The sequence below is a fragment of the Hemitrygon akajei genome, chromosome 13, assembly GCF_048418815.1.
Source record: "Hemitrygon akajei chromosome 13, sHemAka1.3, whole genome shotgun sequence".
NCBI lineage: Eukaryota > Metazoa > Chordata > Chondrichthyes > Myliobatiformes > Dasyatidae > Hemitrygon > Hemitrygon akajei.
This window is the reverse complement of record NC_133136.1, coordinates 25,718,060-25,740,535: the sequence shown is the minus strand read 5'-3', so window position 1 is coordinate 25,740,535 and position 22,476 is coordinate 25,718,060. Positions and strand designations below refer to the sequence as shown.

The window sequence follows — 22,476 nt, the reverse complement described above, 5'->3', positions numbered from 1 at the left end:
GCCCTTAATACACTTCCCATTATAATTTAGATAATTTGGACAAGCCCTAGCTTAAAATAAAAAGTTAAGACGGCTCTAAACGGCGACTCCTTTGCTTGCATCTTCGGAAACGGCCCTATTTCTATCTTTGATAGCTCTTTTGAAGACCCTGACCAGGAGTTACCTGGTTAGAAGGTGAATGAGTAGTCTTTGGGGTACTGCAAGTCTGTGTCTTTATTGATGCTTTGCTGCACGCCTGAGTGCTGGGTGGGGGGGCGCCGATGCTTTTCTGCTGGTGGGGGAGGGGGTGATCATTGTCTTGCTGCTGCTTGTGCGTGGGAGGGGGAGCTGGGCGGGCTTTGGGGTTCTAACGTTTAACAGTCATTCATTCTTCGGGGCACTCCTCTGTTTTTGTGGATGCTTGTGAAGAAAAAAAATTCAGGATGCATATTGTATACATTTCTCTGACTTTAAATGTACCCATTGAACCTATTGACGTCAGGCAGTGATTGCTTAAAGCAGAAGCAGAACAGAATTAATGTTCAATGTTGAAAACTGTTCACCCGACCATCTGAGTGTTCTCAGCATTTTGTGATTTTATATCAAATTTGCAGCACTTTGATTTTCAAATTTCTTTCTAGCTCTTGACATTTGGAGATAAATGACAGGTCAGACTGTCCTCTGAAAGTCATGTTACTAACCTCATAGACCAACTTCTCTCCTTATTTTCAGACAAATTCTCGCTGTTTGTCAATTCATCATCAGACCAAGAATCCAGTGTTCCAGTGCTGCTTTTCCAGCTGCTCTTTGACCTCGTACTTGAAATACCAGATCTATAAATTTTCCCTAAACCAGACCCATTAGAGGTTCCAGAGGAAATATTTGTGAGGCTTTCAGCTGCAGCAGGACCATTAGACTTCCTTGGCTTAATCTCCAGTTCAGTTTTAAATCTATGGGTCATTGGACCAGTAGAATAATCATTGCACAGTTTATCCAGATCTGGCATGCTTAGTGCTCTAAGCTCCCGTAGTTTGGAGCGATTCAAAGAATTTGGTCGGTGTTTGACTGACGACCGATTTTTACTATTGTTAACCTTGCTCGCATTGAAATCCTGCTCTTGAGACTTTTCATTGCTGTTATCACATTCATTGGTCTTTTTAAGCTCCTTGGTAATACTTTCAGAACAATTTGTTTCAAAGCTTTGTAAAGCTAAGCTCGATGGAGCCTTTTCCAATGGCAATGATGTAAATGCAACTTCAGAGGTGCTTTCAGTGTAATTACTCAAACTACGCCTCAATACACGAGATGTATCAAAATCTTGACCCAGTGAAGCACTGGATGTCATTAAATTTATTGCACTCCCTGATATTCGCCTTCCTACTACGGGCTTAGCTGAGGAATATGCATTACCATTGACAAAGGATGAGTCTGACAAATGTGTGTCTACTTTCCTGATTACAGGTTTGTCAAAGCTGGCAAGGCTTTCAAAAGACTTAATTCTCTGCCTAACAGAAAAGGAACCATTTTCGGGGGGATAATTCAGCTCATTGATAAAACTTCCCATACTTGACTTGCCCTTGTCCCTATGATAGAAGAAAAAATCTGTGCTGGTGTGTTTCTCTTCACTCAAAGATTTTCTTAAGCTTCCAGTTCCTTCGACTTTCAGTTGAACATTTTCTGAACTTTTAACAGTAGTGTGTAATTGCAAAGTCTCAAATGACTTTGCCTGTTTTTCAAGCAATGGAATATTTTTTTGAGAAGCTTTGACTGCATGATCAGGTGGGCATTTAACCTCATTTGAATCCTCACTACTTAGCTTATCTGGTTTCTGCTCCAACTTCACAGGCGGTTTTGGGGCTTTCTTTGGTTTTTCAGCATTATCCAGTGTTAAGGGGAATTTAGGTGGCTTATTATGTACTTCTGAAGAAGTAGCAATGCTCTTAACATCTTTCCGCTCAATCGAAGGTGATGTTAGTTTTAACTCTATAAAGCTACGTTGTGATGTCGTGCATTCTTGATCATCTTCAACTTTATTGCACAAAGTGTTTATAGGAACGTCTTTCAATGGTTTAGATTCAGCAGGTTTCAGTTGCTCCTCAGGCTTTTTGTCCACTGATGTTTCTTCTAATTTTGGTGCTTTTTGTGACAATTTCCCCAAGGTTTTGTTGGCCAAGCTTTCCTTGTCACAACGCATCGATTCAGTCACAGATGTCTTCTCTTCACCATCATAAATCCCTGATTCCCCAAGTGATTTGTGAGAACTTTTAATCCACCCATTTTTCTCGATAACCTTGTGTATTTCATTAGGAGCTTCATCGTTGAGATTCTGATCCAATGTTATTTGTAATTTGACTTCCCGTTGATGTTTAGATTCTTTTTTTAAACCTTGTTTTTGCTTTTCATTGCTGAAATCAGTTTTAGTGTCATCAGATAACTTAATTTGCTGCCTTGTTTGGAGACTGGTGTCTGTTGCCAAGTGCATCAAAATCTGTTCTGAAGAGTGAGCGGGATCTTTATTCGTTTCCCTCTCTTGCTTTGTTTCAGATTGTTTTTTCTCATCCTGCTTATTTGTTCTTAGGTTACACATTAATGATGCTCTTTTGGTTAAATGTTTTGATGTTGGCTGATCAACATCCGATGAATTTTCAGGACATAATTCTGTTGCCTCCAAATTTTTGGATCCATCCGACATTGATACATTCTTCTCACTAGTTTCGGACTGAGGTTTATTTTTGCTTTTAATGCTAAGTCCTTTCAGTTTTGGTGCAGAATGGAACGTATGGGTTTTGTCCTGAAACTTAGCTCTGGTGTACAGTTGAGATGGTTGTGCACTTTCACTCTGCCCCTTATATTTCATATTTTGAGTTGCCGAAAATTGTTTGTGAAGATTAAGTGAATGCCTTTGCAGCTGGGGACTAAAATTCGACAAAGCTTGTCTCTCCTTTCTGATATGAGTTACGGAAGAAGCTGTATCAGCAGGTTCTGGGTTAGACTTGTTTGTAGAAGACAGCTTAGGATTAAGCACTGGATGCTGAGACTGTAGACTTGTATTGGCAATTTCTGCTTTCTTGGTATGATCTGAGGCATCTAACAAAGAGGGAAATTTATGGTCTGCTCTTCCCAACTCTGAAAAGGCAGAATCATTGTGGCGGTCTTCCGCTTCAACCAATTCTCTGGCAACTTTTCCATTAGAATGGTCTTTGTTCAACTCTTGATTATGATTCCTTTTTACATTTGTACCTTCTGCAGTGTGATTTATATTTGCTGGAGGACACTGCTTGGAAGTTACATCAAATTCCTGAATTTCCATTTTTGAATCACTTATGTCCATAGTAGTATGAAAGGTATTGCTTTCAAATTTGATCTGTTTGGAAGGCCTGACAGTGACTGAACATGGCAGGGGTCCAGCAGTCTCCATTACGTTCTCATCAAAATTACAAGGCAGTGAGGAAGAGATTGAGGTCTCTGCACTGTTGTGGGATGTAAAGGATAGATGTGAGTGTGTTTTTCCCACCACCGGTGTTGTCACTCTACTTGTCTCTGCTATGTCCTTATTCAGGGGCAAATGGCTCTTATTTAGCTTGGGTAGAAGAGGCGCAGAGTGCTCCATGCTAGTAGTTCGATCACTGGGTGGGTAGCAGATTTCAACCTCTTCAGTGTCTGAATCTGCGACACTGAGATTTTCACACTGACTGAAGCCAGCCACTGCAGGGAAAGACATTACCACGTTATTCCGGGAGACCTGAGGGCTATCAGAAGATTCTGTTTCTGAATCAGAATCCACAGCAGCAGCATACATGGATTGTTGTTTATTATTTTCTGTGAAACCTGTTGAACTTAATGACGTTTCCTCCCTCTCAGTACTCATATTTCTGGAGTAGTTAGCCAGGCAAGCTTTGCTCACTGAAAATACTTTGCCCGTGTTGACTGAATTCAGAACAGAATAATTGAGAGCATCCTGTTTGATACTCTTTATGGACTCACTTTTATTGCTGACATCATTTCTGGTGTTGATAGCTTTTATTGAATCCGCAGCTTTCACACCTTGATCCATTTTTGAATTTGGAGACGATGTACCTGTAGTTTCTTCCTCAGTGGAATTGAGGTCATTGACGATGTCATAAACGTCCATCATAGGGAGGTCACATTTGTTCCCGTTACGGTGAGAAGTCTGTGATTTTTCCTGCTTCTTCTCCACAGGATCTCCACCAAGTTTTCCCTGGGTTTCTCTTTGTATGCTTGTACAGTGGTTCTGGAGCAAGCCCACTTCCTTCTCCTCACAGCTTCCACTGGTGTTTAGATTCTGGTCACTTTCAGAGTCCTCAGGCACATCTGTTGAGGCGGATGAGATGATGCTGGATAATCTGTCTACAGCTGTGGACAGGAAATAGGCTTTAGATAATATTATCATGTTTTATATCCAAAAATACACATTAGGCTAGTTTGAAAGAGTGGAATGAGAAGATAACCCAATGCTTCAAAAATAGATGAGCCTTCCACAGTTTGCTGCTTGATGTAAGACAACATGTAGTGGGCAAAAATGCATTTTAGTCTCACAGCGTTACAGAGGGGAAAATCATAGGAACACACCCTTTGGGCCACTTTGCACTAGTCTTTTTTTCTCTCATTACATTCTACCTTTTAAACATTGTGTTTAACTTATGTTTAATTTTGGGTTTTTTTTCTTGAGGATTCTGCTTTTAAAATGCATGTGCTTGTGCTGCTGCTGCAGGTAAGTTCTTCATTGCACCTGTGGTCCATGGGTTTACAACAATAAATTCAGCTTTGATTCTGACTGACCATCAAAATCATCTACACATCAGAGACAATTTACAGGGGACAACTGACCTAATAACCTGCACATTTTTGGAATGTGGGAGGAAACCAGTGCATTAGGAAAATGTGCTGGGTGGAGAGAATAGAGGGAAATCTGTATTAGGGTGAAGATTAAAGTCCAGAAACTGAGACAGAAGGAAAAAAATCAAGCCAGTGTACCAGGCCATATCATCGTAGTGCCTTGACACCTTACTACAATACAACAAGTGAGAGGTAAGTAAAGAGGTTCATGCCACTGAGGCTATTCAAGGCAGGAATGATTAGTTAATGAGCAGACCTACAGGTATGGGGCGAAAACAGGAAACTAGGTCTGAGATGAAGGCTGAGCTATGATTTTAGAAAATAGCAGAATAGACGCTAATAGGTGAGTGGCCCATTCCTGCTTCAAATTTTATGTTCTTAATGCCATTTATGGTGCTGGTAGAAAATTCATTATTAGGTGTATTTCTTGAAAATTGGCAGGTAGAAATAGGATGGCAGGAAGGGAGGGAGAGGTAGAGATAGATAAAACACAGAAGGCAGTTTACCATGAGTTTTATTCCATATTCAAATGAGAAGCTGAATAATTCCAGAATTAATTGATATTCTTAAATTTATCAGAAGCTTTTCAGAATACAACACTTAGAGCCAAATTTCAGCAATGCCATAAACAAGCTGTAATACATTAACTGACTGGATTTAAGGAGGCAGGAAAGATGTCAATAATATTGAAAGAGCACATAGAAAATTTGCAAGGATGTTGCCGGGGCATGAGGACGCGAGTCACAGGGAAATGTTGAATGTTAGGATTTTATTGACTGGAGCGCAGAAGAATGAGTGGAGATTTGATAGAGGTATACAAAATTATGAGGGGTATAGATAGAATAAATGCAATAAGGCTTTTTCCACTGAGCTTGGGTGAGACTAGAACTACAGGTCATAGGTTTAGGGTGAAAGGTGAAATATTTAAGGGGAAGCCTCTTCATGCAGATGCTAGTTCTAATGTGGAATGAGCTGCCAACAGAAATGTTAATACAGGTTTGATTGCAGAATTTAAGAGAAATTTGAGTAAGTATATTGATGGGATGATTATGGAAGGTGATTGTCCAGGTGCAGGCAGATGAGACTAGGCAGAATAACAGTTTGGTATGGAGTGGATGGGCTGAAGGGCCTGTGCTGTCCTGCTGTATGACTTTAGGAGGAAAACACACCATTAGCTGGCATTAGTTCCGTAAACACGATAGAAAGATGAGCAGAAAAGTGCAATCGCAGCAAAACATTCAGATGTTTTGGATTATTTCTTTACCATTGGTTTGCCTACTTTCTGTTTGTGATCAGTAAAAGTCTCACAAAGATCACAGAGATGTAGTAGCTTTTTTCTCTAGTAGGGACATTGTTCTTGCAATAATCTGCCAAACAGAACAATAGTCAGGCAAAACTATGGGGTGTGTTCAAGATACAATCGCAAAACTCTGCAAATGCTACATGGAAGTGCAACTTTTTCATGCATTTTGGCTTGTATGCTTTCACTCCTTCATTAGACTATATCCCTATTGTAGGAGCCTCCAGGAGGGCTACAACCTCGTGGTAGGGCTTGGAGGCTTGGGTGCCTCAGTGACCTAGAGAGCTATGTCGGCTGGAGTCAGAGCCTTGTGCTTTGACTCTTGGTAGGGTCACCCAGGTCAAAGGGTAGAGGCCAGGCGAAGAGTGGTCCTCTGGTTCTCCAGCTTCAGGGGTTTCAGCTCAGGGCTAACAACCAGGACTGGTCAAATATAAATTGTTATGGAAACAGCAATGAAGAATCCTTCCAATATCTATTTGCGGCAGTATAATGAGCACCCTGAACCACACCTGGGGTGCAATAGAGAAGATAGCCAAGGACAGACAGAGAGGGAGGACCTTCATAACTGCCCTAAGTGCCAGTGGTGTAACGGACAGTAAATAAGTACTATTGTGGGAGGGAAGGGTTAGATTAATCTCAGAGTAGGTTAAAGGGTTGGTACACCATCATAGGCTGAAGGGACTGAATGTGCTCTACTGTTCTATGCTCTATACAAAAAACAAATCACAATTGTAAACATACTCTATGGTGAAAAGCCTGAACTTACCAGATACAGGTTTCAGTACTTCCAGTGTGATGGAGGTTGGGAGGTCATTCATAAAGCTGCAGGTCTCTTGGTAAGACAAGTTGCAGACAGGCATGCTATTAACGAGGACAACTTCATCTCCAGGACCAAGCTTTCCTTTAGATTCCTGACAAAAGTAACATCGCAATTATCGAACTGTTACTGGACTGCAATGAACGTTACTCATTACCCAAGGGGCCAAAGTCTAGGTACTAAACTGCAAGAATAAGAACAGATGACTTCTTCGAGAATCCAATGTCACAAAGTTCAGTGTAGGTGATCATAAGACATATTCAAACAGACCAATGGCGAGGTAGGGATCACAACAGATGTGGGCTCTACAGGATTTACTTGCCACATGAAACCTCCCTCTTGTAATAACAAACAAAATTTTGAGTCCTGGGGTAAAGGTTATTCAGTTAAACAATAATCAAAGACTTAAAGAGTTGAACTTCGGCACTTACTCTCTCAGCAACTCCACCTGGTTGTAAACTGGTTACCAGAATCCTCAGCGGAGAAGCCTTAATTTCCAAATCCAATCCGAATGACTCTGACGGCTTGCGCGAGAGATGTACGGTTTCTGTATGGTGCAGCCCTGAGGCATCTGCAGATTCAATCTTTTTGCTGTGGGGCAGCGGTCTTGCAACGTGCTTGCTGGAGGGAGAATGGGGCTCTTCATTCTTCTGCCGCGGGAGGTTGGGTGGGCACTCGATGCTCATCATGCTCTTCACCCTGGTGACAGCTTTGTGTTCAAGTTTGGGTGAACGCTTAGACTCCAGCTGAGCCTCTTTCACACCAAGGTTGCTGTGGTTAGTCTCAGTGGAGCTGGAAGATTCGAAGAACTTGAGCGGCATGAAAGGCGAGTCAACCATCTGCTCCATTGAGCTGTCCTCAGACTCTAATGAGCTGCCGTAAATGGATGTGGCACCTTCACTGCTGACATTTCTCTGTAATTCACCATCTTGACTCTCATCGTCAACTTCAACAGAAGAGGTGGCTATGATGATGTCTGAATCGCCTTCGGGTATCTTCCGCGCTGTGTCCCTTTGTGACGGTTTCAGGTGTATACTTTCGTCAACTTTCACCAAGTCCTCCTCGTCACTGATGTCATCATAGCAAATGACCCTCCTTTGGCGTAGCAGGGGGCTTCGGATTGATTTGGGACTCCCGTTCAGGCTGGACTGATGGGCGACTTCCACGTGTCTGCTGTGAGGTGCAGTAGCCTTCCCACTGCTGAGAGTGACAGAGGCCTCGGCTGAGTTAGATACGGTAGCTTCTTTCAGCACTGGAAAACACATTTGTAATTTGTCTATTATTTTCATGGCAAAATATCCACATTTTTCTCATAAACTGAAGATAATCAAAAAAAAACACTCAACCCTCTTCAGCCACTCCAGTCCGTGGGCCAGACTCCAACCTTCTGTGTACCTCCAGGGCTGTATTGACAGGAAGCTGCTTTACTTATATTAAAAGGATGACTCTTTGAAAATGTTTCAGAGATTTGCCTTTGGAGAGAAGTCACACAATACTTTGGATAACGTTAGATGCCTTTTTCATGACATTTTGTCTGGGAAATAGGATTTCTCTGGGGACATAGATCAGGAAAACTTTCCCATCTGCTTTATTCCGGTTTCTCACAACCCCTGTAACAATATAATGACCATGAAACATATACATTTAAAAAAATATATCAATTTGGGTGTCAATTTTCAACCTCTTCCTTTCTCTTCCACAAACTATATCCCCACACCTTTTCAGCTCTCTGAGGGCAAATGCAAAAATCAGGAAGACACACCAGATTCTGCAGATGCCTGGAAATCTTTAGCAGCAGGAAAGTAATTTGGCAAGCTTATCCATATGAATCTTAAAACTCTTATGGCGCAGAGTGATGCCATTTGGTCCATCAAATCTATGCTGGTTCGCTGTAGAAATCCCGTCAGTCCCATTTCAACAGGAGAAAAGAAAGCCTTTGATACACAGGTGAGACCAAAGAGCATAGAGCGGTACAGCACAGAATCAGGCCCTTTGGCCCACAATATCTGTGCTGACCATGATGTAAAAAATCTTTAGTTTTGTATTCATTCATACTTCATAATGATATAGAAAGAGAACATTCAGCTCATCATCAAATCTTCTAGAGGACGCCCATCAGTTCTACTCTCCCACTTATTTCCCTGTGACCTATTCATTAACAGCCCTCCTGCCATGCTAGTGGTAACATACAGAGCCCAATTAAGCTCAGAGCCTGTTTCTTTTTGGGGCATGGGAGAAAGGTGGAGTGCCCAAGGGATACCCACGAAATAGCAGTGGCAAAGCACAGATTCCACACAGAGAGCACTGTTGGTCAGGACTGGCCCCAGGGTGTTGGAGTTGTGAGACAGTTGCACCGAATGCAGCAGCACTACTGCCAGCACCAGTGGTGCAACAAGCTCAATTTCAATGCTTAGATGGGTAATGTGGATAGTAGGGGTATGGATGAGCTCTGCTCCTGATGCAGGTCGATGGGAGTAGCCAGTTTAAATGGCTTTGGCATGGACTAGATGGGCTGAAGGGCCTGTTTCTGTGCTGTACTTCTCTATAGCAATGTCATTCAGTTAAAATTTTTAAATTAACACACTGTTCTTAATGGGTGCTAATAGTAATAAGAAGTTTCATACTCCAATGATCTCGTACAAAAATTTCAAGATTTACTCTTATTTGCCACTAATGAGGCTGTTGACAGAATTCTGTGTTTTTCTAGCTCTAATTGTTTTTTGTTTTATTGTTTTAGCAGGAAGCGCGAGTAAAACAATAATGTTCTGCTACAGTTCCATTAATCCATTCATACTCTGGGAAGTACCCCTTATGTTGGCACACTGTGAGACATTCTTTGTTTTTAATAGAAATATGAACATGTCTATTGTTAAATAGTTCCATGAAAATAGCAGATGTAGGAATGGTATCTGAGCCTTTCTCTATCCTTTAATATCTCTAATGGTTATTTCATGTTCATGAAAAAGGCAGTGATTACAGTTTATAATTTTAAAGCTAGATCCACACTTTCACGTGTCGTATCATTAAGTTAGAATAAGTCAAACCTGATGGGCCAGAGTTATCATCCAATGAGTTGTTTATTCTTTTTTGCCTCAGTAGTTCATCATCAAAAACTGTAGCCATTGCCTCTGAGAATGCCGACTGTCCAGGCACATCGTGGGAAAAGTACTGGGAAAGTTCCGTTTCTGAACTCACAGAGCCTTGCTGAAAGAGAATGGAACAACATGGAATTTTGCATCAGAGAAACAGGCCAATTTTCAGTCCCACAGGTCTGCGTTCATAATGCACCCTACAATCTTTTCATCATGTTCAGCTTATCCAAACAGCACTACAATATCTTGAGTCTGACATTAACCTCCAAGGTGCAATACAGGATCTACAAGTCCAGCTCATAACTTAGGCAGAGTATCTTATATTATCATAACTTATACAGAGAATAAAGCTATTGTGCCTTTTTGTCTTTTATTAAATGCTATGAAATAAAATCACAGAGAAATTCCCCTAAAAGCAACTTGCCAGAATCCAAAAAGTTGTATAGTAATAGAGCTGTGCCCAATTAAAGTGCCAAATCACAGCTGCATTTTGGATCTGATTTAATTTTTTGTTAGTATTATACATTATAGAATTGGGGCTACTTGTCCTATTGTGTGTGCCAGCATGTTGAAACAGCTAGCCAATTGCAAAATAACAAAATTCAGACCGTTCAGAAATTTTAGAGTCCAGAACCTTAAAAAGAATATTTTCTCAAACTACTTTATTTTTAAAGTAGAATGTGCAGAAGTACACATTAACAATAGTGACAGAAATTCAAAATGTTATATATTCACGAAGCAGCATGAACAAGCACCAAAGAATTTGTTTTACTTTTTGCTGTTCCAAGTTTTGTCCTCATTTCTGCTAAAGTGCAGCTCCACGGCAGCTGCCAACTACACCAGCAGACAACTTAACTGCACTGAACATCAAAGCTTTTACTCTTCCTATGACACTTTGACTTGGTTTTCCTTGTCTAGTAGACAGGAACTTCTCATTGCTTGGCTGTGATGTAAAATCCCAGGAGAACTTTCCATGACATCACTTAGGGCAGCACATTACACAAACGTGCTTTCTTCCTTTTTTAAAATGATCACAAAAATATAATTTTCAACCTACTTACTTTCAACAAAAAAGACTTATTAACAAACAAAAAAAATTTCCAAGACCAAGTAAACCATCAACTAGGGATTACCCTAACCTAGGTGACCCCAAATTACTAGGTGGGAGGGGGGTGGGTCTCTGCCAAAATTGTGTTATGAACCATTCCCAGAAATGGTTTGGAACATGATTTCTCAAATTTCTCTGACAATGAGGCTCATTCCATATCCCAAATTTTTTGGGTAGTGATTTGTGAGTTCTGCAAGGGTGAATTTCTGTAACCCAAGTAACCATTACACAGGGGTCACAGGTATCTATTCCAGCTCCTCCTTCCTAGATTCACAATAGCAGATGTCCATAGAGGTACTGCAATTTATCTAGCTCACAGCTCTCCCATGTTAAGACCTCTTTCTCTTTCAACCCTATCAATTCGTCCAAGTACATTTTCCGAATGCAGCAAGGCACAATGTTTGCACTGTATTCAAGTCAGCTAATGGCTTCGACCTGTCCTTTCCACCTGGCTCTCTTCATCTGATCCTCAGTTTAACAAAAATAATTCATGTTGACATAAGAGTACTGAAGTAACACTCTCTTCACACAGCTTGAACTAAGTGCACAAGGGAAGAACTAGATGGGCCAAAGAGCTTTTTTTCTATGCTGTAGAGCTCTGTGACTCTTAGATAAGCACATGGATGTAAGAAAGATTGAGGGCTATGAGCTATGTAGATTGAAAGGGTTAGATTGATTGTGGATTAGCTTGATAAAGGTCAGCACAACATTGTGAGCTGAAGGTCCCATACCGTGCTATACAGCTCTAAGTTCTAGAGTATCGTTGGATGTTGGAAGTTTTAAACAAAGTCTGAAGTTTTCACTGCTGCCATTGGGAAAGTGGTACAGGAGCATTAGGTCCCACAACACCAGGTTTAGGAACAATTATACCCTTCAACCATCAGGTTCCAGAACCAGCATGGATAACTTCACTCACCTCAACACTGAACTGATTCACTGGACATACTGTCAAGGACTCTACAACTTATGTTCTTAGTTTTATTTATCTATTTATTTAATATTTTTATTATTATTTGCTTTTCTGTACAGTTTGTCTTCTGCACATCAGTTGTTTGCCAGTCTTTGTGTGTAGTTTTCTCACTGATTTTGTTGTATTTCTTTGTTTTACTGTGAATGACTACAAGAAAATGAATCTCAGGGCAGTACATAGAGGCATAGAACACTACAGCGCAAATACAGCCCCTTTGGCCCATCTAGTCTGTGCTAAACTATTGATCTGCCAAGTCCCATTGACCTGCACCCAGACTAGAGTACTCCATACCACTCTCATCCATGTACCCATCCAAATTTCTCACCAATGTTGAAATCAAACCCACATCCACCACTTCTGCTGCAGCTTGTTCTACACTCCCACCATCCCACCAAGAGAAGAAGTTCCCCCTCATGTTCCCCTTAAACATTTTCAGCTTTCATCCTTTATATACCCATCATAATTTTGTATGCCTCTATCAAATCTTTCCTCATTCTTCTACGTTCTAGGGAATAAAGTCCTAACCTATTCAACCTATTGATGCACCATCAATAACTCATGCTGAGACGTAGGAAGCGAGGTATCGGCTTTTATTGACTGGAAGAATGAACAACACTACATCCTGGGGAATGAGGCTGGGCAACAGGCCTCAGTCGCCTTTATACAGGGGTCTGTGGGAGGAGCCACAGGAGCAGTCCAGACAGGTATATGTAGTTCACCACACCTATAACTCAGGTCCTCAAGCCCTGACAACATGCTTGTAAATTTTCTCTGCACTCTTTCAACCTTATTCTTGTAGGTAAACAAATTAGGCCTCATCTTCAATATAACATCCCAACTCCTGTACTCAATACTTGATTTATGAAGGAAAATATGCCAAAAGCTTTCGTTACAACCCTATCTACCTGTGCCACCCCTTCCAAAGAATTATGAACCTGTATTTCCAGACCCCTTGTTCTACCACACTTCTCAGTGCCCTACTACTCACTGTGTAAGTCCTACCCTGGTTTGTCCTCCCGAAGTGTAACACATCACACTTGGTGGCATTAAATTCCATCCTCCCATTTTGCAGCCCATTTTTCCAGCAGGTCCAGATCCTACTGGAAGCTTTGATTGTCTTCCTTGCTGCCCACTACACCCCCAATCTTGGTGTCACCCGCAAAATTCATGACCTAGTTTATTGCATTATTATCCAGATCATTGATATATTGTAGATGACAAACAACAATGGACCCAGCATTGACCCCAGTGGCACAGGCTTCCAGATAACCATTTACTACCACTCTCAAACTTCTCCCATGAAGCCACTGTCTAATCCAATTTACTGTCGCATCTTGCATGCCAAGCTGAACTTTGACCAACCTCCTATGTGTGATCTTGTCAAAGGCTTTGCTAAAGTCCAAGTAGACAACATTCACTGCATCGCCTTCATCAACTTTCCCGGTAACTATCTCCAATCAGTCCCTGTCTATCCAAACACTTACATATCTGTACAAAAAAGCTGGATGAACTCAGCAGGTTGGACAGCATCCGTTGAAAGAAGTAGTCAATGGATGCTGCCCGACTTGCTAAGTTCATCCAGCTTTTTTGTACATCTTGATTTGACCACAGCATCTGCAGTGTACTTTGTGTTTACTTCCATATCTGTCCCCATCGAATACCTTCCAATCACTTACTCACTACAGCTGTCTGTCTGGCTCACAGGCCTATAATTTCCTGGTTTATTCTTAGAGCCTGTCTTAAACAATGGAAAAGAACTCTCTGGCACATCTCCCGTGGCTAAGGATGTTTTAAATATCTCTGCTAGAACCCCTGCAATTTCTGCCCTAGTCTCCAACAGGGTCTGAGGGAAGACCTTGTCAGTCCCTGGGGATTTATCCAGCTTTATTTAAGGCCACAAGTCCTTGTCAGGCTCAGGGTATATTTACACCCCAATATAAGATCATAAGATATAGGAGCAGAATAAGGCTATTTGGCCCATCAAGTTTGCTCTGTCATTCTATCAAGACACTATAAACCTCTCCTCTGTGATTTGTACATGGACTATGACCTCACAGCTGCTTTGCCTCACTCCTATAGACAACGTCCATCTCCCAAGTAAATGCAGATGCAAAAAATCCATTTATGATCTCCCCCATCTATTGCAGCTCCATGTGTAGATGACAACTCTGATCTTCAAGAAGAATAATTTTGTCCCTTGCTATCCTTTTGCTCTTAATGTATCTGTTAATCTGTTAGAAGCCCTTGGCATTCTCCTTCATCTTGTCTGCCAGTACAACCCATCCCAATCCACACTTGTCAAGATCCTTTCCGATACCATCACAATGGGCCTTTCTCCAATTTAGAATCTCAGTCTGAAGACCAGATCTATTCTCCTTCATAGTTATCTGGAAACTAATGGCATTATGATCACTAGATGCAAAATGTTCCCCTACACAAATGTCTGTCACCTGCCCTGTCTCATTCCCCAATAAGAGATCTAGTGTAACATTCTCTCTAGTTAGGACTTCTATGTACTGATTAAGGAGACTTTCCTGAATGTACTTGACAAACTCTATCCCATCATCCCTTTTATAGTGTGGAGTCCCAGTCAATATCACCTTCTATAACAGTCTGTGATCTCTTTACAAATTTTTTTCCTCTAAACCCCATGGACTGTTGAGTGGTTTATAATGTAGCCTCATTAACATGATCATACCTTTCTTATTCCCCACTTCCACCCATATAGACTCAGTAGACAAGCTCTCCAGACAGTCCTATGGGAGCTCTTGCATTGAAGTGTACACAACTCAGAACTTTAGCCCCACCATCCTCTATCTTTCGATTCCTGACTTTGTATGCAGGCTTAAAAACATCTTTCCCCACACAACCACTCTCCTGTGATCTCCACTGCTCTGGCAATCTGGTTCCTATTCCTCTGCAACTCTAGTTTAATTCAACCCTACCCCCCCACCCCCCCCCACCCATTCAGCACTAGCAATCCTTCCCACGAGGATATTAGTCCCTCTTCAGGTCAGGTCCATAACCCCTCCCCTTCTGTACAGGTTCCACTTTCACTGGAAGAGTGCCCAATGATCAAAAAAATCTGAAGCCCTCCCTACAGCACCATCTCCTTAGCCACATGTTAAATGGTATGATCTTCTTATTTCTGGTCTCACTAGCCTGTGGCACGGTTCGCAATCCTGAGATCACATCCCTGGTGGTCATCTCCTTTAACTTAGTCCCTAACTGCCTGAACTCACGTTGCAAGACCTCGTCATCACCCTACCCATTTCATTGGTGCCGATGTGGACTGCAACCCTTAGCTGTTCACCCTCCCACTTAAGAATTCCCTCCTTAGTTTGTGGATTCAATTCGAGATGTCTCTGACCCTGGCACCCAGGGGGCAACATACCCTCTGGAAATCTTCACCCACTGAAAATCCTGTCTGTTCCCCAAACTAATGAAACCCCAATTACTATAGTTCCCCTCATCCTCTTCTTTCCTTCTGAACTACAGAGGCAGACTCAATACCAGAGACCTGACTGCTGTGGCTTTCCTCTGCTAGGCCATCCCCTCCAACTGTATCCAAAGTGGTATGTATACCCCTTGTGGCGGGGAATCGCTACAAGGGTACTCTGCCTGGCTGACTATCCACTTTCTCCCAGTCACCTGTGCCCTGCACTATGGGTGTAACTACCTCCCCGTATTGCCTGCCGATCAACCCCTCAGTGGCCTGAATGACCTGGAGTTCGTCAGCTCCAGCTCCAAATCCTTAACACAGTCTGAAAGAAGCTGCAGATGTAGTAGACATCCGGGACACTCACTGCTTTCATCATTCCACAAGAAGGGCATTTCACTATCTTGCCTAGCATCCACAAGATAAATTAAACAAAAAAAAATCTACTGACAGCCTCCGCCTCTCCTCACTGAAGCCTCTATGTGCCAAACCCTGAACAGCAAAGTAAAAATTTATTCTACTTTGGAGTTTAGGGTTTAAACATCAACATAGTTTAATAATTTACTTTGAACTTTTAGTATTCAAGGAAGCAATTAGCATCAGTGGAGTGAGAAAGAGAGTGAGCATTTCAAGTTGATTTTTCAACAGAACTGAGGAAATCTAAGTAACGTACAGTTTTTCAAGATACGGTGAAAGGTGGGAGAGGAGGAGAGAATGAAAGGGAAATCTATCAGAGTGGAAAGCAGGAGGGATGAAATGACAAAGTGTGATTTTGTGATAAGAAATGAATGGAAGGTTGGCTGAGAGGATGTATAAATGAGAGCTGTGGGACAGATCTACACAGGGAAATATTTTGATGTGGGAAAAATGGAAACGCTCATTATACAGAGTCATCAGTTCCTGAAGATTCTAATTAACATAGCAACATTAATGAAAATCAATATTGTAAGATATTTCATGAAAAGGCCTGAAGAAATAATAAAGAAGGAAGGTAGATAGTGACTGGAAGAGAAATATTCAGAGTAGCCGTTACAAAAATAAATTTTGAGGAGGTTTATAAATCTTGGAGGGGACTAAGGAAAGGATTTCCAGAGTTGGATTGACACCAGTGGTGTAAAGGAAAGGACTCTTGTCCTCACAATCTACCTCATTGTTTAACTGTTCTGCAATTTCTCTGCAGTGGTTACACTTTATTCTACATTGTTATTGTTTTACCTTGCTCTACCTCAGTGCTCTGTGTAATGATTCGATCTGTGTGAAGAGTATGCAAGGCAAGCTTTTCATTGTGTCTTCGTACATTTGACAATAATAAATCACTTTCAATCCCAGTTCCAGTTTTGGAGACAGATTAACTGGTTCATTGAGCCAAATGCTGCGGTATGATGGTGAAAACAGTGCCTGCCACGGCCAAAATCAAAGTCAGACAGAAACCAAAGAGTCATAGAGCACTACAGCACAAATACAGGCCCTTTGGCCCATTTAGTCTGTGGGGAACTGTGATTTTGCCTAGCCCTATTGACCTGCACCTGGACCATAGACCCCATAATCCACCTGTCGATATGAGGAAGGTTGAACCCAAGCTGGAGAAATCATTTCGGGGAATTTCAAGAGACATTGCGGGGGAAAAAGAATTAGCTTCACAACTTGCATCTCTCTTACTGCAAATATCCTTGTACAACTTGCCATTTTTGTTATGAAGTGGATAAGAAAGGGTTGAGAGTCTTCTAACATAAATGTCGCAGATATTAGCCAAATTACGCGAGTCTAGCATTCCTAGGAAATTTCTGCGCTGCAAATATAGGGACAACAACCAATGTAATGTCATGACTCCCTTTGCCTTTATCCAGAGTTCAGGAACTGGGTGTCATGGGAGCAGAAATCCAACATTTCTGTCCAATCAATGTAGTCATATACAAATTCCTTTATAGGTCTTTGGGATTGGACCTGAAATAGTGACATACCATAAATGGTTTTTATGAGTACTGATACAATTGTGTTGAGCAATGAATGGTTGTACTATATGTAATCTCACTGAAACATTGTTACTATTGTTTTATGGCATCATTTGGTGTACCTTTGGTTTCGATCTTAACCAATTTGTTGCTATTTAGAAAGAATTGTTATGGCCTCAATTAGGAAAATCTCCAAATGAAACATGGATTTATTGACCCAGAAGCACTGAGGGATTACTGAAATCATAAAAAGGACAGAGAGAGAGAGTGAGAAATCCTCACTACGCCTATTGTTTACCTGGTTTTTTAGACATTTGGGTGGGTCCAGAGCATCCGTAAATCTATAGACATTTTCTTGTCATTTTTGCACTGTTGTATTAGGGCCTAGGCATTTGCTCGGAATACCTTGTTTTCTGCCTTTTTTGGTCTGTCTAATGTGGATTTCCCTGCTAAATTTCAGTGACAAGACCTGAACTCACTAGCCCTGATAAGTCATGGAAGAATGCAGTGGAGCTGGATAGTACACTACAAGTAGGGAAATGTCAGCTTCTGACGAATGTGACCACCTGCTTATTTTTCGATTTCCATTCAGCATCTAGGCTGCCTCACATGTGGTTGCTGGGCACGTTGACCTGCAGCAGGAAGCTTCCTTGGGAACGGTTTCCAGCAGTTTAAAGAAAGCAAGAGAATAGAATACTGTGTTGAGCAAGGGGTTAGTCTTCAAATTAAACCAGTGGGGAGGCTGAAGACTTCCTTGAGAAGTGGTGCAGAGGTACACCCTTGTTCAATCTGGAATAGTATAGAAGCCGTTTATATTCCTCAGCCAGTGGCTCACACCTTTTCTTCCTTGACGTTTCACTCTCAGAGCTTCCTGAGGGACACAAAATTTCCACTGCAATTATCCCATTTAGGGTTTGTTACTGTGATAGCCAGGCACAGTGAGGTAACTAGAAGTTCACGTCGGTTAAGCTCAGTAACCTTATGACTTAAGTTACAAAGATTAATTTTATGCATATAATTGTATAATTTGTATTTAACTAGCCTCTACTCATCTTGAAGCACTGTGCTATTTATTATTTTAGGCAAAGGTGCTTGTGTCAACAAGCAGAGACTAATAACACAAAATCAATGCTGGGCAGTGCAACACATTGGACACATTGTCCTAGCAAACTTAAATCATGTACAACACAAAGCTCTGATATGATATGAACAAAAGCTCATTTTCTTTGTTTAAACAACATTCAGTTGCAACAGTTTCCATCTTGCCAGACTGAACTGTATCCTTTCATATACAAAGGCCTTTCAAAATAAGGCTATTAATTTCATTTAGACATAGAGAGGTTACAAAGTGACTTAAAGTTGTCACTTCAGTTTTTTTTTGGCAACAGCAGGGAGGATAGGCTTTCATCCTGTCCAGTCAGACACAATTTAAACTGAGCTTCCAGGCAGAGTCGACTACCCGGGCCTGACAGGACCTGTCTGCATTTGTCAGGTAATCATTCTGATGAACCATTTGGACTCAGTTCAGCCTCTATACTTTATCCAGGTCAGGATGACATAGTTGGTAGAATGGCATGTGTCCATTGTCTTTGTTCAGTTATTTGTAAACAAACAGAACAAAAACGTATGTTTGAGATTGTTATGGTGATTGTTGGTTCAGTCCATTTATGGAGAATTGATCAGAATTTGGGTTATTTCCAGTATAAATTGGTTGGTTGGGTTTAACATGAGTTTTATCTTTAAACTGAAGTAGATGTCAAGAAGTGAAAGAAGAATAAGTTGAATGACTAAAAATTTAAAACTTGATATAACATGAATGAAATATAGGATGAAAATAGGTAACTGATGTGTGACCTTACTATTAAAATCTTATTAACTGCAGTTAGACATATTTGAATTATAGTGCTCATTTTTAATTTAAGGTATTTATAAATGAAATGGCTTCTCTGTAATGTTCACTGCTGAGGTAATGGTTTCTCTGTAGCAGCAATGTTCAGGTTATGGCTAGAGATAACAGGACCGTAGTATGCATGTGTTAGCCAATCGGAGATTGTTGTTTTGTCTTGTATATCTGGAAGGATGTTGTTTTTGCTGTCTTTTGTCGAGGTGACATGAAGAGGGAAGACGTGTGTGGAGAGAGCTGGTAGACCACCGACCGGACAGTGGGGACTGGGATCTGAGGGTCCGAAGATCGGCGACGCTCAGAGAAGACCGATAGTGGAAGAATGACTACTGAGTGAGCTCCAACGTAACTTTGACTTGAGCCTTTTTTTTTGTTTATTTTCATTACTAACCCTATATTCCGATTAAGATTCATAAAGTTCTATCATTTAATTGCATATGATGTACTTTCTGATATTTTGCATTGGGGGTTTGTAACTGGGGGTACATTACACAGCATCCACACAAACGTGATTACTCAGTTTGACAGGGCTGAAGGCTGTTTCCCCTAGACGAACACGAACTGGGTGAGCCTGAGGGCTACATAAAGATCAAATAAAACATGCCATGTTTATAGTAACATATAAATCACTCTAAGTGATAATATATTTATTGTACTTCATCCTGAAAATCCATCAAATAATAATGTTCAAAGTGAAAATATATGAGCTATGATCAAATGGTGGAGCAGACTCGATGGGCCAAATGGCCTTATTCTGCCCCTAAGGTCTTAAGAATTTTTGTTAACTGTCATCATTTTTTTTTAGCATTAACTAATAGTTGATCTAATGTAAATTTTTTTAAAACCAAGTTTAGGACCGAGGTCTAAAGAAATGTATCACAATACTCCACATTTGAGTTCCAATGATTTGAGACCTACTTTCCTTTGAAATCGCTTGTTTCGTCTTGGTGTTCATATTTTTCCTGAAGGCATTAACTTCTGTTGTTTTCCCACTGTGACATCTTGTCAAAGGGACATTTTTTCATGTGAGGTTGAGTTATAAGTAGCAGTAGCTATTTAATGCACAACTTTTCCAGTGGGCAAATAATGATAGCCTTGCTGGCCAAGCTCTCTTCATATTATTTTTCAACTCTCTAGGTCATCAGTAGCAACATTACTGGGCTCAACTGAAGTTAGTTAATTCAATAGAGATGTGATAGAGACCAGAGATAATTTATTTGTTTTTCTTTGCTCAGATCCAAACTCAGTGGTTTAGACTCACAAGCTCTATGCAGTTCCACACACAATGCAGACCTTTAAATGGATGAAAAGGAGAGTGACGAGAAGGATAGAAGTCTTTAGAAGATAAAGGCAAAACTCTGTCCTCCGCTCACCTTAGTGGAACTAATTTTCAGAAAGAGAGTACAAACTTGTTCTGCTTGCCCTTCTGAGTGTGTTTAGTGCAAATTTCAACATCATAAATTCTAACTATACAACTCCAGTACTCATGGGCAATACTGATAGTCTGTAATTGAACCTGACATTTGAAAAGCAAAAACAAAGGATGTACGGAGTAAGGCAAATGACAAGATGCATAAAGCCAATGATGGTTGACAATCACTTTGAACTTAGTGCTAAAATGAATTCTATTTCAAATCAGTTGGGATCTTGATTACAATCTAGCAAAAAGATGCATATTATACATATTGCCATTACCTCAAAAATGCAAATGTCTTGGCTGTTATGGTTTCCTAAACTATTGAATTCCCAGAGTTGCTTTACATTTCTGATTCTATATTAGGCTTCTCATTCATAGCAATAGCTGTAATTTTGTTTCTTCTTCACACACTGAGAATAACTGTGAATATCTCCAGCCAGCTAATTGACTGAAAGTATGCAAAACTATAACAAAAACAGACAGTGATGGAAAAGTGAAGTGATTTCACATGTCAGCTTGAAGATCCATTATCAGATCTGAAAAACTATAACTCAGCAAGAGAATTAATAACATTTTCAAATTAAAAACAAATGGGAGCCTTAAGATTTTTGCAAATATCCAATCTAACAGAAGGAAAATGCATTAATATACTTATCACCTCATCTTGTCCCCCATCAACTATAAAAATTGATCCTGCTTACACGGCTTGAGGGCTCCAGAAAGCGTTTCATTGTCCAGCTGAGAGAAGATCCATCAGCCTGCTTGAATTTTACACTTGGTGATGGACTCTTTGATGATAACCCTGTAGGAAACGTACATTTTAATTAACTCTACAGATGCATCTACTAGAAATAACTTGTACAATAGGACAAAATGCAGTGAATCCAGCCCAGTCCAGCACAGGAAAAGCCCTCCCCACTACTGAGTACATCAACAGTTAGTGCTGTCGCAGGAAAGCAGCATCCATCGTCAAGGAACCCCACCATCCAGGCCATGCTCTCTTCTTGCTGCTGCCATCAGGAGCCTCAGCACACACACCACCAGGTTCAGGAACAATTATTACTCCTCAACCATCAGGCTCTCGAACAGGCAGACAGACTTTATTGATCCCGAGGGAAATTGGGTTTCGTTACAGTCACACCAACCAAGAATAGTGTAGAAATATAGCAATATAAAACCATAAATAATAAAATAATAATAATAAGTAAATTATGCCAAGTGGAAATAAGTCCAGGACCAGCCTGTTGGCTCAGGGTGTCTGACACTCCGAGGGAGGAGTTGTAAAGTTTGATGGCCACAGGCAGGAATGACTTCCTATGACGCTCAGTGTTGCATCTCAGTGGAATGAGTCTCTGGCTGAATGTACTCCTGTGCCTAACCAGTACATGGAGTGGATGGGAGTCATTGTCCAAGATGGCATGCAACTTGGACAGCATCCTCTTTTCAGACACCACCGTCAGAGAGTCCAGTTCCACCCCCACAACATCACTGGCCTTACAAATGAGTTTGTTGATTCTGTTGGTGTCTGCTACCCTCAGCCTGCTGCCCCAGCACACAACACTCGACTTGACTACAGACTTGAACCAGAGGAGATAACTTCACTCACTCCAACACTGAACTGATTCCACAACCTACAGACTCA

General features: G+C 41.0%; 1 protein-coding gene across 2 annotated transcripts in view; it reads right to left on the bottom strand.

The window, feature by feature from the left end:
- The window catches only part of pdzd2 (PDZ domain containing 2), a 457,654-nt gene that overhangs the window by 46,122 nt on the left and 389,056 nt on the right, over positions 1–22,476 (bottom strand). For both annotated transcript variants that reach the window (XM_073064257.1, XM_073064259.1), the window contains 5 exons: positions 21,536–21,636; positions 9,998–10,157; positions 7,385–8,205; positions 6,903–7,047; positions 681–4,353 (listed from right to left, as the gene is read on the bottom strand). In XM_073064257.1, the coding sequence (XP_072920358.1) occupies positions 681–4,353; positions 6,903–7,047; positions 7,385–8,205; positions 9,998–10,157; positions 21,536–21,636 (4,900 nt within the window). The remainder of the gene's footprint in view (positions 1–680; positions 4,354–6,902; positions 7,048–7,384; positions 8,206–9,997; positions 10,158–21,535; positions 21,637–22,476) is intronic.